This window comes from Dreissena polymorpha, chromosome 9, assembly GCF_020536995.1.
Source record: "Dreissena polymorpha isolate Duluth1 chromosome 9, UMN_Dpol_1.0, whole genome shotgun sequence".
Taxonomy (NCBI): domain Eukaryota; kingdom Metazoa; phylum Mollusca; class Bivalvia; order Myida; family Dreissenidae; genus Dreissena; species Dreissena polymorpha.
The window spans coordinates 34,236,017-34,253,373 of record NC_068363.1 but is presented as its reverse complement, the minus strand read 5'-3'; the positions used below and the strand labels follow the sequence as shown (position 1 = coordinate 34,253,373).

The 17,357-nt window shown below is 31.1% G+C and overlaps 1 protein-coding gene across 4 annotated transcripts in view; it reads left to right on the top strand.

Annotated features, from left to right (window-relative positions):
• LOC127845697 (multiple epidermal growth factor-like domains protein 10) overlaps window positions 1–17,357 on the top strand; it is an 85,395-nt gene that overhangs the window by 55,010 nt on the left and 13,028 nt on the right. For 3 of the 4 annotated variants that reach the window (XM_052376786.1, XM_052376785.1, XM_052376783.1), the window contains one exon: window positions 1,042–1,176. The exons of the other annotated variant lie outside the window; for it this stretch is intronic. In XM_052376786.1, the coding sequence (XP_052232746.1) occupies window positions 1,042–1,176 (135 nt within the window). The remainder of the gene's footprint in view (window positions 1–1,041; window positions 1,177–17,357) is intronic. 4 annotated transcript variants of the gene reach the window in all.

The window sequence follows — 17,357 nt, the reverse complement described above, 5'->3', positions numbered from 1 at the left end:
TGGAAACAAATGCCTATTAAAATAGTATAAAATTCATGTATTACAAACCTTGAACCAGCATGGAAATTATTGACACCTTTTGATTATTTTTAGTAGTTAAAATTAAATTGTATTGCACAATCGCTCAGTTGCACTCATCGAGTATCCTACATTGAATTATAAAATTAAGTAATGATCTTCTTAACTAAATTAAGGTTTCAGTAGTGTTTATTTAATATATTGTGAACATTTGCCAACATCGCGTTTTATACGCTTATCATTCACTCATGCCCGTTGAAGTAAAAATAAGTATTTGAAATCCATTTAACATTTTTGTAACTTAATATAAATAAGTGAAACTCCAGTGGAGCAGTGTTGAATTCTAATTATATACAATGTGTTGGCCCTTAATTTATGGTAAGTGACCGATTGCCAAAACAGTACAAAACAGCACAATACAAAACAACATACACACAAAGAAGAATAAAGCTGGGGTCAATGCAATCGAACGGTCAATGCATAGCATTGGGGGTTTAAACCGGTTATAGAGCGTTCAGCCTCACACTTGTCCCAGCAAAATTCATGATACATATAATGTGAAAAAAAATAACTTCATATCATTGCAACTCAAATTAAATAATACTAAAAGGGAATTAAACCGCATGCATTTGAATCACCATTTAATTACTCAATGGTAGGAAGGAGACCAGAGCAAGAGAGTAACAACTTTTTGAAGAACGATGAAATGAAATTACGAACAGGTGTCAACTATATCCCTTCTTTTTGGAAAAAAAATATTTCAGAATATAGCATTACATAATAAATACTTCAAATCATCATCGTGCAAATACAAAAAGAAGCAGCAATATGTTGTATAAATGATCCACATTACATAGCTTGATTGTTTATGTGACTGCTAAAAAATAAATCAAACAAGAAACGCCCGTCAGACAGAAAGAATTAATAAAGTTAAACGATATAAAGAAGACAATATATATATATATATATATATATATATGTACTTACTATGAAATCATACATACACCACTTGTTTCGTTTCAGACTGCCCACTCGGAAGTTACAGTGCAAACTGTTCCAAGCACTGCCATTGCCTAGAGGACCCATGCGACGTTGTTTCGGGTGCATGTGAAAATGGTGGCTGCAAAGATGGTTGGAGAGGAATAGCGTGTAATGAAAGTAAGTTGCCAAAGGATATTTATGTAACACATTGCAAAAATCAAACACATATCACATAAAAGCAAATACAATATGTAGCGTCCGCATATAATACTCAGAAATCTGTTAATAGATTGACCATTTTAGATTCTTACACGTACAAAGATATATATGAAAACAAGTAGCGTCCTCATAGTATATCATACAATCTGTCAACAGATTGACCGTTTAAGATTTATGCATGTGCAATTATAAAGTTAGCGTTCGAATATAATTCTGTAAAATCTGTTAACCGTTTGACCATTTTAGGTTTGTACATTTGCAAAGAAATATATGACATTTAAACAATGTTTTTTTTAAAGACGATTTGGAATGAACGCACTGCTGGAAATGTTTTATTCTTGTCGCATGTCGATTTGGTTACCAGAATTTTGTTTATCATTGAAATTTGCATTCGAAAAAACTCTGTAAAGAATATTTGTTGGTATTTATAAAAGGCGATAAGAATTATACATGCTCAGTAAAGCATGGCCTTTTATATGATTTTGATTTGATTTTGATCCAATGTATATAAGCCTATTAAGTGCACAAGAATACCGGAAAACGGTATCAAAGTCGACACTTTCATGTTCACAAATCAGATTATGTTAGCCTGATTTAAATATTTACCTCAATCGCTCAAAAGCCGACATCAGAGCGAGCCCCGAACAAATTCGTTACATCATAGCGGTTCGCGGGATCAACTCTATTTCGATATCACTTGTCATTCGTGCAGTTATATATTCATAAGCATAGTTTGGCTATCTCAAACACTTATATACCCTAATTTTGCTGTTGCATCAAGTATTATATTCATATGTATAAAATTATTGTAATAAGATATTATTTCATGTAGGTATTTTTAAATGCGTGTTATTCAATTTTTGAAATCCAAATGGCATTGTCGAATTTTGTTAACAATGCGATGTTAACAAATTATACCGACAAATAAACAGTTCTAGATAATTTCATCTAAATAATTGGTCCTATTAAAAAGCAAGCGAACATTATTCTTCATGTACAGCATAGCATCAAGAATTGTATACACCTTTATGCGAAATGCGTGTATTCGGCTACATGAGCGCCGATAAGCTAAGATGTTTATTAAAGTCTAATCATCATGTACATAGTAAAACATATACACAATAACTTTAAAACACAGTACATAAATGCCACTCATAATTGAGTTATAAGAGACTATACATATTCCAAAATACAATTTAGCGATAATAGCAAAAACTTTATGAACATATTTCACTACTACAAAATTCAGGTGTGGCAAAATCTAAAAAACTATACTTGTCCACGGACAACCATTAAAGAACTTTAACTTGTCCGTTCTGAACTACACTTGTCCGTTAATGTTTATATAAATTATAAACGCATTTATTGATTAATGTAAAATAATTTGGAATAAATCAAAATGAGTATTATTTTCTTGTTTTAGTTATAGTTGCATTTTCATGGTACATTCTTTATAGCAGTATATTATGAACTATATTAAGACTTTCTCAAACTTGTAATCTTGCAAAGGTAGTGTTATTGAAACATGTGTTACACATAATTATACTTTTGATGAGTGAAACAAATCATCATAAAAATTGGCATACGCATTTTGTGCAAATATGATCAGTTGGACCAACAGTGCCCTAATTCGGATTATTTTATCAGCCATTTCTAAATGCATGTTTATGCAAACAAGAGTAGATGTTCTTTATTATTAATACATGTTTTCTGCATGTTCATGTATAAAAAAAAAAATCAAAGACTTGCTGGAGTATTTCAAATACTTCCGCAAAATTCTTTGATTTTGTATTTTACTCATCAGCTAAAAAAAGTCACGAGAGAAATACTATTTATCTTAAACAATTATCTGGAGCTCTGATCGTAATCTTAACAAATTAAACTAGTCCAATATGTGGACCTCATCAGTTCCATCTTTACCGTTTAAGTTGTCTGACATAACAAGGTACATGTAGACCGTGTTTTGATTATCTTAGTTCGATACTTTTATTTCCGTCTGATTGTAAAAATAAAGAAACCAGTCTGTACACTGTCTAACAGTCGGGACGAATGTTGAAAATACGGCATGCTTCCGGTCTCTTATAGAATATGGGAGATCACTGCGCAGGAGAGTGCCCGTATTTTAGCTTGATTGCTCCGCAAATAGCACTTACAATGTAATCGCGTGTCAACATCCGGTTTTGTAAAACTTAATTACGGCTTTAATACAATGTAATTTTTTGTATTCCTCGACCCGACTGGTTGTCCACGGACAACTGAATTGAAAAAAATCAGTTGCCCAGACAAGCAATTGTACGACTCGGGCAACTCGGACATTTGATTTCGCCATCCCTGCTTGAAATGAGAATGTTGTTCAAGTTTTCAACTTCAAATAGCGGTTATAATTAACACAAAATACATAAGAGTAAGATAACTCTTAGATCTAATTGCTATGGATGGTATAAAGATGTCATTTTGCAAATCTAGTGCCAAATATAACTTCTGATTGGATCAGAAAATTGAGTAGAATTAAAGTTGCCCAAATATAAATTGGTAATCGTGAAGAAGTGTAATGTCTACAAACAAAATTAAGATGATTAAAGGATAGTTAAGTGAGTATAGTAGTACTTTGCAACAAGATCTATCCACCCCTTAAAATTCCTGTTATACTAGTGTTGAATGTAAACCGTCTTATGAGAATTGAAAACTTGATGTTTAACACATATAATACAGCTAATATAATACAATATATCATATTATGATACCAGAAACAGCTACTAGATACCCATATCTATATATCCCGGTCAAACACTCAATAAAATGCATGAGAAAGGGAATTTCTTCAGTATTAATAAAATGGAGATGCTAACATGTTACACCTGAGCAGTCAGTGTATTATCCTATAAAATTTAAGACATGTCCATCTTTTAGTGACTGCTTCTTGTACGTGACTAAAATAACAATGAATATCTAAAAAAAAATCTTATTAAGTTAACATTATTTTCACATTTTTTAAAACTTAAACACATTAAAAGATCAAACTCTACGATACAATTTTCTGTTTCTTTCTTCTAGAATATGATGGCAGGCTTTGGCAGATAAATACACAAGGTTTAAATCACTAAACATTCTTACCGATTTGTCGTCATCTGACATATTATCATTATTTGCAAACATATTAACGAGTGCAGAGATTAAGTATTTTCTTATATTGCTATATAACGGACAATCGAACAACACATGCTTTTCATCTTCAAAATAATCAGGACAATTAAAACATTTTCTATTTGACACATCAATATTTTCATAGCGACCTGTTTCTATTCTTGGTGGCGCTACACCACACCTAAACTTTGTAAAAGCTGATCTATACTGAAATGGCATATTACACATACGATAGTTATCTGTACAATACTGTGATTTAAATTTTAGAGTTCTTAATTAATTACTACCGTTTCCTTCTTTTCAATATCTAACAATTTCATGTCCAACATTAATATAGTAGGTTTAGCATTTCCAATATTATTCTCTTATTCATGAGCACTATTAATTTCTGATAAAAGTTTCATCAATCTATAAAAACCATTTTTAACATTACAAGCTTTGAACCACATATATACAGATGTATTAATAATATTATCGTTCATACTCATTACTCTAAAATACTGTCTAAATACTGAAACCATTGTCTAACAATTGGTGGTTTCCAACCCATCTCTCCACTTACAGCAACATTCGGAATATACTTTCCAACACCCAAGTAATTTTGCATAGCTCTATGATGCAATGCATATATGTATGAATATGATCTATCACCCCATATTGGGGAACTGTAATTGATTATGGGTCATACCATGGAAACGTATAGTTGTGTAAATGTAGAGTAGTGAAAACCACCAAATGCCTTACTTTTGAATATAACAAAACCGAGTGCCCTTGAAGCAGACATTGCAACAGATTAAGCAAGTTCGTTATAATCTAAATATTCATTCAATACAACACCAAGATACTTGTAGCTATGAACAATAACCAGCGTCTCGGAAATTAAATTTAAATATATGTTCAGTTTTAGAGATACTGCTTTTACAATTGACAGTCATTTTATTTTAACTTAACCAAATAGCTAAAGCATCTAACATGATTTGAAGATCGTGGGCATTTTCTGCCAACAGAACTAGATCGTCAGCATAAAGCAAAATGCATATTTTTCTATCTCCAGTACTTACACCTTTGTCTAAATTATTCATATACACAACTAGATCATTAATGTACAAGTTGAACAGCATCGGAGATAATGGGCAGCCTTGTTTTAATCCACATTTTACATCAAACTATGATGTATCAAACCCGTTCAGGCGTACACAGCACCTACCATCATTATATAATGATGTTAATGCCTGGAACATTCTTTTTTTCTTTTGCTTTTTTAATATAAAACATATAATGTATACATGTATATGATCATCAAACAAAGTGACACAATGCAGCAGCAATCATGTTTAGATATGTAATACAAGATATGCTAGTATATATACTATTTTGACCTTGTGGTTTCCTTTAGATTATAAAAAAGGTTAATAGGTTGTTGTTTTTATGTTTGTGATAGGTGTTCTTTTTTAAAGAAAGAGAACAGAAAAACAACAGAATAGTAATTAATAAGCATGAGTTGCATAAAGAGGGTAGAAAGCATACTGGACTTGTTATGAAAGTTTAATGTGTTTCCATTCTTGTTCAAATATATGAAGTGTGTCATTGTTTAGGGCTATTTCTTTTTCAATTTGAATCTTCAGTTTTAAATAATGGATAAAACAGTTCATTGTGGATATTTGTTTTCTGTATTTCATGCTGAATATAAAATATTTCATTAATATAATTATGTAATTCACGGCGTTATTAATCTCTTGCATTTTGAAGGTATTTACCCCTAAACTGATGTCTAAGAGAGATAGTTTAACATTTAGTTGTTGTTTCTCTAGAAAGGTTGTCAACTGATTCCATAGAGATTGAATATGTTTACACTACCAGAAAAGATGTTCTATTGTTTCAATTTGTTCACTACACATATCACATAGATTTGTGTTGGATAGTTTGCACTTAAAAAGATATTTATTTGTAGCTATTATTCTCTATATGTATTTATATTGAAAATTTCTCAGCGTTCTATCTATAGTTGATTTATATGGCATGACAAATATTTGTTTCAAATTCAATTCTTTTTCTCCAAAAAGGTTTTGCCATTTAGTTTGAGCTTTAGAGATTTCAGAAGGGTTTTTAATTTGAAGTGTGTAAAATAATGTGTTCGTTTTGTTTTTTTTTGCAGTTATGTTTTCTACGAATGTTTTTTGAGTACATGGTGTATTATTTGTATTGGTAACAGCTTTAATATGTATGGGTATACTTTTGATCAATGTGTAGTACATCAGGAAATTACTTGTTGGTATTCCGAATATGTAGCATAAGTTATCAAAAGAATAAAAGTCGTTTATTCTGTAGTCGTATAATTCATCTACATATTTAATGTTTCGTTCGAACCAATGTTTATAGAAAAACGTTTTATTGTTAGTAGTTATGTCTTTATTGTTCCACAGAATGATTTTACTGTTTATTTTGGTTTCTAAATTATGAGTAACTTTACACCATGCCGATAAAACATTCGATATAAATATGTTTTTGGTTGAAGTTTCATCTAAGATATTATTGTCAATATTACATTCAAAAAGTAAGGAGTCACCATATGTTTTAAGAATTTTCTGGTAGAATAATTTCCATGTACTCGTGTTGGGATTATCTAAATATCTTTTAACCCAACTGCATTTGATTGCATTCAGGAATGAATCTATATCCGTTAGTCTGATACCTCCATATTCTACTGATTGAACTAATTGAGTTCGCCTAATTTTATCAGGTTTACCGTCCCATATGGAATTAAATATTTCTGATTTTATATCTTCACTAATATCATTTGGTGGGTTTGGGAGAACTGTTTGTGTATAAATTAATTTAGGAAGTGCAAACGTTTTCAACACGGTGTTTTTTCCGATTAGTGTAATTTACGATGCTGCCATGATTTAAAAAAAAGTAATTTAGGCAATATGTTTTTTAGAATTGTTTCATTTTCATTGTTTGTAAAGGTTATTCCTAACGTTGTTGCTTCATCTGATGTCCAGTTGAATTTCATTTCTTTTTTAAGATGAATATTACTTTGTTTAAATTTACCTTCTCGTGGCACAGTGCATTTACTTTTGTTTAGTTTAAGGCCCGATGCCATTCCATAAAGGGTTAGCGATTCTATAAGATTATTGAAAGAGTCACTACTGTCATTTAAGAAGTAAGTTGCATTGTCAGCAAATAGACACTTTTTCATTTCTTCGTCAGGTTCTAGCGATATGCCCTTTATATGTTTATTTGATTGGATATAGTGTGATAGATACTCGATGCATATAATAAATAGCGAGGATGAAAGTGGACATCCTTGTCTTACCCCTCGTTCGATGTTAAAACTGTTTGAGAAAAAGCCATTGTTTATTAGTATACTGTTAATATCGGTATAAAATAGTTTGACCCATTTAATAAGACTTTCACCGAAGTTCATATTTTCTAAGCAAGAGAACATAAACGAATGGTCTAGTGAATCGAAAGCCTGTTCGAAGTCTGCAAAGAAAATGAGGCCAGAATTGTTGTGTTGGTTGAAATAATGTATGCATTCTTGTATCAGACGTACGTTTTCACCAATATTACGTCTTTTAATGAAACCAGATTGAGATCTTGAAATGACTGAATGTAATAAAATTTTTTAATTCTGTTTGATATACTTTTAGTTGCAATTTTATAATCGTTGTTTAGTAAACTAATCGGGCGCCAGTTTGATAAGGATGCTAAGTTTTTTCCAGGTTTTGGAATGAGTGATATTATACTTTGTTTTTGTAGCGTAGTTAAGTTTTCGTTGTTAAATGAATAGTTTAGTGAATTAATTAAATGTGTTTTAATATCATTCCAGAATATTTTATAAAATTCGATTGTGATGCCATCAGATCCTGGACTTTTGTTATTTTGCATTTCTTTTAGTGCTAATCCACATTCATATTCATTTAGTAATCCGTCGCACAGTTATTTTTCCTCTTGATTTAATGCATGATGTGTATTTTTAAAAAGGGTGTTATTTTCAACATGTTTTCGTTTATAGAGGGTTTCGAAAAATAAACGTTGTTCTTCTAGTATTTGAGTTCTGTTTATTATATCTTTACCATTGACTACTAATTTGTGTACAGTTTTTTGTACACTTCTACTTTTTTCTAAGTTTGCGAAGTATTTTGTATATGTTTCATTGTGTTCAACATGCTGTGCACGTGCTCGTAGTATTATGCCATTGAGATGTGTATGATAAATTCCCTCTAATTCTTGTTTTATGTTATTTCATGTTCAATGTCTTTGGTATCGTTTGTGTTTGTTTCATGTAATTGTTTTTCAAGTGTTTCAATGATTTTGATAGTTTCAGTCTCAAGTTTGTGTGTTTCTTTTTGTTTGAATGATGTGTATCTAATTGTTGTGTTACCTATATTTCCTTTAATTACTTCCCAGAAGGTGTTTGGATTTGCATCTTTATTATTTTGAACTGTGTTGAATATTTCTTGTTTTATTTGCGTTTGATATTGTGTATCTAATAAGATGCTGTTGTTAATTTTAAAGTATCCTGGGCCTCTTTCAGGTTGTATATTGTGTAGCTTAAGTTCAACTAGAGAGTGGTCAGTCATAAATCCTGGTTTTATGCTACATGTGTCAAAATATTGCAAAGTGACTCAGTTATTAAAAATAGTCTAATCTACAGAATATTGTTGGTTTCGTGTTTGAGTGCCAGGTGAATTTGCTTTCGTTTGTACTGTACGCCAGATGTCTATGTAGTTTTCAATTATGTTGTTTAAAATGTTTTTATTTTTAGGATGAGTATAAAGGTTTCCCTTCTTTTTATCTATTAATGGGTTAAGGACAGTGTTGAAATCACCACCGACTATAATGTTTTTATCTTGGTTATTAATTATAAAGGATTGTAATGTTTCGTAAAAAGTGGAATTATCAATGTTAGGGCCGTAAACGTTGATTAATGTTAATTGTGTTTCGTGTATTTGATATCTATACTTGCTTGTCTGCCAATTATTATTTCGTTAAAGTTTTCGACTGTGATCCCTATATTATTTTTTATAAGAAAGGCAAAGCCTTGTTTATTAGTATGTTGTCCACTGAGATAGATGTCTCCGTCCCATTCATCTTTTAATGTTTGTGCTAAAGTATGTGTCAAGTGACTTTCTTCTAATAGGCATATACTTTTTTTTCGTCTAACCATTTTAAGATTTTTGCACGTTTGTCTTTATTGTTTAGCCCTTTTACATTCAAAGTGCATAATTTAATCATTTAAACAGATGGAGGGTAATGTAAATGGTAATTTGTGCGTGTTTGTCCAGTAAGTTTCTATTTTAAAACATGTCCAGTTGGTTTCTAATATAGGACATATGATGTCCATACATACAAACACAAATAGAAAACAAATATTAGGGATACAAAAAGATGAATATTCAATAGACATGAAGAAGATAAAAAAAAATAATCACAAAAGTGAGAAGAAAACACAATAAACGACTTGTCCCCAATAGAGACATGGACAAAAAAGCATAAGCATAATGTACATATAGTAGACAAAAACAAAAACAAAACACAATAAACTAAGAAACATAAAAGTAAAAAAGACAGTATGTGTAACGGTAGCTTGGCTAAACATTACAAGGATATACAGACATATGCAATCAGTCAATAGTTTATTTCATAATTATATTTCGAAAAGTTATGTTTAAATAAAGTATGTTGAAGAGCAGATATCAATCAATATAATGTTATTAAAAGTTGCTTTAATTTTTACTTAACAACATGTATTAGATTTATGTTGTCTCATTCCCCTTTTTAAAATGCAGATATAAGTTTGTACAATGTTATTAAGAAATGAATAACTTTTTTTTTATTTATATAAAAAATCACTAGATGTAATACTTTTTTGAATTCTTATGGAAGATTATTGTTATTTTAATGTAATCATAAGTGCATAACAATAATGTATGGTTGACATAGAGTTTTTACAAATTTATACATGTAATATAGCATTTATTTAAAAAATCGATAATGCGTTGGTTATGCGACTGTTGGTTAAAGCTTTGCACAATGAAGTTTGCAACAAAAGATGTCAATCTGGAGTGGTAACAAATAGGATTTTTTTTTTCAAAAATATTTTCAGGTTAACATGGAAAAAACAATTCAAGTTTCATACAAATGGATCAGAGATTTAACAAATTTATGACAACTTCCACATAAGTTTCATACAAATGGATCAAAGCATTAACGAATTACTAAAAATAAAAATAAGTTTTTTTCAAATGTTTTTAGATTTACATGGAAAAAACACATAGGTTATATATACATGGATCAAAGCATATACATATTAATGACAACTTCCATTTAGGATTAATATATGTAATTGAAGTACACATAAGTTTCATACACATGGATCATACCCTTAACAAATTAACGATAACTTCTATTTAGGCTTGAAGTACACATGCTTTGACAGGTGATTTCTAAAACAGTTATGCTTATGTTATATAAACTTATAACATAAACATAGCTAAAGTATAAGTTAGATATGTCAGTTATAATAAACAGCATTATAAATAGTTGTATAAGTATAAGCATTAACTATAATGCAGAGGTGACAATATCTTTTTACTTGCATGTTCACATCCAACCTTATACTGGAAACATTTTAATAAGAATCTTTTAATGTAAATAGTTTGTACTTGTAGAATAAATAAAGTTATAAAATAAATTATTCATACATGTGAGAACTGAGGCTTGACAAGCATGTTATTTTTGTAACAAAAATACACTTATATAATCACATTTAATTTCTTTCTACTTTGTGGTATCAGCATAATTTAATCAGCATGTAGGAGAAGTACATAATTTGACAGGCATTTTACTTTTTCAAGTAATTATGTTACTGATCTATATGAGAAAAGAGAATACTCTGGAAGACAGTGATATTGAATCAGACAGTGTAATTATATTTTACAGCCAAGTTTCACTCAACACTTAAAGAAAACTTCATATGAAAACGAAAATGAAGTAAGAGTTTGTTGATATATTAATGAAGAACTGCTAGTTATAAAGTGTTAAATGAAAAAAAAGGATGATTTAAGTCCTCCACTTTAAATACCTTCAAGAAACTTTTTATTTCGCATTAGCCTATTAAATGAAAACTTTTGACTTGAAGGTATTAAAGTGCATTAGTAATATAGTAATTGATAACACTGAATGACTTGATATTGAATTTAAAATTAGACAATATAACAGTTGTATTTATATTTTGAAGTATGTAAAAAAAACATAAAACATATATAGTTAGCCTAAGTTACACAATCATATGAATAAATATTTGTTTGTCTTTATTTTATAGTTTTTGTTTATTCATGTTACATGCATAGGATGCTGTATCAAAATACAATGTTAATACTATCATCCATGCAGAATATGTTCATTTTGGAATTGTATGCCCACAGAAAAAGCTAGAACATCTGATGGTTTAACACACAAATAAAGCTTTGCATTAAATCAAGAAAGAAAAAAAAAACAAGGGCATGCTAGCATGGTAGTAATATTTACATGCACATTATATGGTATCAGTGTAAGTACTGATGAACCAAAAATATTGTCAAATGTAAAAACATTAACATAAAGTTCCCAGATAAAAGGTATTCTTATCTGGAGAAAAGAAAATGCTAAAAGTAATGTCGTATTACATGGCCGGGTTATATTTCCATTGAGCCAAGATGGAAAGAAGAAAGGATAAATCACATTGAAATAAACCTATGTATGAAGAAAACAATTCTGCCAGAAAAGCTGGTTTAAATTGTACTTGTTACGCGAAGTCGTTATATAAGTTAAACTTGTTTTTATTAAGTTAGTGGTAACACTGAATTTATACCAGTATTTAACTTAAATAGACAATATCCAGACAAGTTTATATGGTTTTGCATGTACAAAGATATACCAATGATATTGAGTAATTGAATCATATTTAAATGCTTAATAATATGCATGTACTTGTTGATTATTCATTATTATCATTAAGATGTCACAATGGATACTTATTACACACATTTGATGATGTATGATTAAAAAACATTAACCACTATATTGCTTATAGAAAGGTAGTTTGATTGATAATATAACAGTAAACACTGTGAAATACTTCTAAATATTTACAACAGACACACACACAAATAAAGAAAAACATTAGTTATAAGAGAATACATTGAAGACAGTGCCTGTTCTTATTATAATTGCACAAATGCAAAAAGGATGTACAGGCATACACAAGCATATATAAACATAAACAGAAAGCTATGAAGTAAGGTAATTCTTTTCTGAGGAAAGGAGCGCACACTTTTGTATAGATTTGTTTCAGCAATATTGTATCAGTATGAATTCTTACTGCCAAAATTGCAATTAAGCTTCACTGGGCATAAAGTAAAAATAATTTTTGTATCTGATTATTTAGCTAAATAACATGGAGAAGAAATGTAGCATAACATGCGTTTTAAAGTGTATTTACCTAAATTTGAGCAGTTTACATGAATTTAAGGATTTTAAGTTATGTGCATATTCAGGCCCAGATAATAAGCAAAAAAAAACAACAACAAAAACAGCATGCATAAACATAAATGAACAGTTAAACATAAGACACCATTATAGCTTATGAATAAACAATAGTAACGTAAACTAGAGAACACACTCTAAACAAATAGATAAAAGTTATATGGATGAGGCATATTTACAAACACAAGTGGGGTATAAGCATTCTTTGGGTTATGTTTTTCTGCCAATATATTTGTATTAATGTATATGCTGCATAGTTTTGGTATTATTGAAACAATTTTTCATTTTATAATGTCTTTACCCAATTTAATCATTTTGTATGTCAATAAAAAGAGACAATTTTAAATGATCAATTTATTTTGATTAAGTTAATAAGTATACCTTTCGAATGAGTAAATGGCATAGTGTTTTTTTTTCAGTTATACTAGCATTAAATGGCGCAGCCAACATAACAAAGTTGAAATGAAATGCAACAAAATAATAAAACAAACCTCTGTATGTAACAAACTTTTCGCTAAAACATACTGTATTTAGTTATACTTTATAAGTATCAATGTAATGCTAAGGATTGTGGCTTTATTGTAAACAAGGGACGTAACTTTGACGGAAAGAATAGCTCATCTACATGCGCGTAGCCTGATGATTTACAAGAGTTGAAAAGTATACATTACACGTTCTATTTTATACTTTGTTCAATTTACATTAATGTCACAAACTGGAATGTAGTTGAGGCAGCTATGAGTTATGAAATACTTTTGATAGGTAGCATGGGAGCACACTTCATTAAAAACTAGCACTTGATATATATATAAGTATGGTGATACATGTTCATCGATACACAGTCTTTGGTTTATATCTATGACTTGTGAGCGGGCACTTTGTTTCTGGTACTGGTTGTGGTCCCAACGCTCTCAGAATACGACTTTTTTGGCCACGGCTTTTCTAGCCAGAGTTTGTATTCTGAGTATTTTGTGTGAGTAGGTTGTTCGTTCCCTTTGAATAACGCATATATTTTTCCTTCAAAAGACCAGGACTTTTCGACAGAACTGGTTTGCTTCAGGCGCAAAGACGCAAGAACTTCCGCCTACAGTTTCGTTAGGTCTTCATTAACAAAAATGCTTGACCCTTTGAATAATTTGGTTTTCCGCATAATTTCAATCTGTGTTTGCCGTCTCACGAATCTCACAATTACAGGCCGATAAAAGTTGGGCTTGAATTTCCCTAGCCTGTGTGCTATGTCTATGTCATTAGGCTCAATCGCGATTCCTAAATGTTCATTCACAAGTGTGACAATTTTATTTGCCACAGACACCGAGGATTGACGGTCCTGGTCTTCAGGAATACCAGCTATTCTGAGATTATTCCGTCTGCTGTATAGTTCTGTATTGTTTGCAAATTCGTCATGGCTTATTGATTGATCGGCCTTTTCGTGTTCTAAGCATGCATTTTTCGATTTTAATTCCTCTATAAGTTTGTTTTTTGTTTCACTTTCCTTTTTCAGCAATTCAATTTCGCGCTTTTGCTCGAAAACATCATTTTCGAGGATTTCGATTCGGCGGATGACATTGCCAAGAAGTTTATCTTTTAACTGTTCTACCGTTTGTCTTATTATTTCTTTTATGAATGTTGAATCATCTTTGGTTAGAACGTTTGATAATTTATTGCTTATTTCCTCGAGGCGTTTTTCAATTGACAAACCACTTGCGTCGCGATTTTCGTTTTGCGAGTTGGTGACAAAGGTTGTCATTGTTTTCTGTTTTTTTGGGTCCGGGTTTTGATTTTTTCGTTGTTGTTTTAGATTGATTGTTGCTTTTGCTAGATTCGTTTTTTTCAGATACTGATGTTTCCAACAGGTTTGTGTTTGTGGAGGTTTCGCTTGCTGTCGATGACAGTGTCCGCTTACCTGAATTCATTTTTTGACTTGAGCATCCTTTATTGGTTGAAACTTGGGTATTATAATTAGCGGATTATAATCTACGGTAGAACCTATGTACAGCTAATACCACTATGCTTGCAATGATTAATTCTTGAAGTTTCTTTCCTCAAGCGTTACGATTCATCTGTTTTTGGTAGAGCGTGACGGATGAACGGTAAATGCCAACGCGCGCAAAAAGTTTGTTTGAAAATAATACCCCACCCGACGTATTTAGCATTGAAAGTTTTTTCTTTTCATCAACATACTTATTTTGTTTCAATCAATTTCATACGTACATTTTTTTCCACAAACTTTAGTCCTTTATATTAACACTTTTCACACTTTTCGCGCTTTTAACCGCACTGATTGCATATGGTTTTGAAAAATAAACTACATTTTGTTTATTACTGTTTACACCGGAACCGGAACTTTCTACCCCTTATCCCCACCTGCTGATGCAACTTATTTCACAGAGATTGACGGTTTTTGAGATCGTAAGCTTCTCTAAAATCTATAAAAACAGTAAATGTTTGTAACTTCTAAAGCTTTCGTGTTTCAATAATACTTATAAGGGACTGTACTTGATCAATTTTACTTCTACCCTTCATAAAACAATTTTGTTCGTCAGTATTATTACTCTCGGTCCACTTTATTAATCTATCATTTAAAACAGAGCAGTTTATTTTATACATGGACGGGGCCAATAATATGCCATAGTAGGACAAAGGGTCTCGTGGATCCGATGTGGAGGATTTGGGGATCGGAGTAATAATACTTTTGGACCATGCTGAAGGTACAGTACCACTTAAGAAACATCTGTTAAAAAGACTATGTAGTAAGGATAACGCAGAATCATTTTTGAGTAGTTCGCATGGTATATCATCATATCAAGGTGCTTTACCAGAATTAGCATGTAAAATAAATTTTAATACCTCATCAATAGATATCTTACTATCAAGTTGTTCATTTTCTTGTTTTTCAATATTATTAGCATTACAACAGTCAGCATACTTATCAAAGCCATTTCTTGCAGTGTTCATAGGGTTAAGAAGACCTTCAAAATCAGAGCCCCACTTTTTAAGAACCGTCTCTGGATTAGAAATAATGGAACCATCAGGCATTTTTATTTCAAACGGTGTGCGTTTTAACCGTTCACTTCCAATACCAATATTTCCAATACTTTTCCAAAACATTCTAGAGTTAGAGGATAATGCCGCCTCAAGATCAGACTTGGCTTGATAGACATATTGCCTCTTTGCTCTTTGAACACTGCTATCAAATCACTTTCTGTTCTGTTCATAAACCTGTTTAAGGGTTTGCCTATTTTTACATTTAAACCACACTTTTTCGGCTGTACACAATTCAGTCCATAAGCCTGTGAGGTGTTCAGACCACCATGGTTTGTTAACTTTAAATTTCTAAACAGTTATTCTGTGAGAAGAAATCTAAACACCTTTCTGCTCTAAATTAGAATTCATCGTATTGTGTATGACACTAACAACCTTATCATAGTCTTCGTTTAGACCAACCTGTGAAACCATTGTAATTTTCATTTATAACATCAAACACCTCCCGCTGACCTTCGGCATTTTTCAAAAATTCACGACCTACATTCTTCGTATTATAAAACACTTGACTATGCCCTATTTCAACCTAGGAATTACAGTGCACAGTATCCAGGTCTTTAACATTTAGGTATATATTCCATCTTAGTAATAAATGGTTTGGATAAGCCGATAAGATAATGGAACAAAATATACGTACAGCTAGCATCAGGTTATATTCGAAGACAAATGTTATCACGAGTAGCCCGCGCAATTATATAAAACTGTTAATGTTTGTTGTTGGGAAATTGTGGTTATTGTTTATCTCACTACACAAGTGTTACACATTGAGATAATATCAAATCATGAATACAAAACACATTGTTAGTATCAAACTGCCCAATTGGCAGATACAGCTTAAACTGAGTGTTACACCGCGTTTCGCGAGATCGAAGGATTAAGATATAACTTGTTTTATCATTGATATCTTTATGTATGCGACCGCTGCTTCCGATGCAGTGTTGCCTTTATGATTACGTGTTCAAATCGCTATGCAACTTAATCATATCTCTTCGTAACTGTTTATGTTTGAGAACGAAATGGGATATCTAAAATGCCTAGTATTCAGCTATCGCATTGTCATTGCCGAACGTTAGAGTCAGATAAAACTTCAAAGACTGTTTCATAAAACTTAATAAACTGTTTCAGAGATGTAAATAAATAACCTTACATTGAACAAAGCCAATAATACGAATATAAAGCTTTCCTATGCTATAAGTCTATGATGCGAATATAAAAGTAAGAAATAACAGTCTCTGAATCAGGAAATGGTAATAAGTTTGCGCCTTATTCGGAAACCTTTGGTTCACTTTTGGATATTTTAATTGTGTAGATATTGTATGTGATATTTTAGCGATCATGTTATAAAGCTGTGTTCTCTCACATTTTTTTGTATATTGAATTCGACGTTCTACACTAAACAAAGTATTACGAAGACGATAATA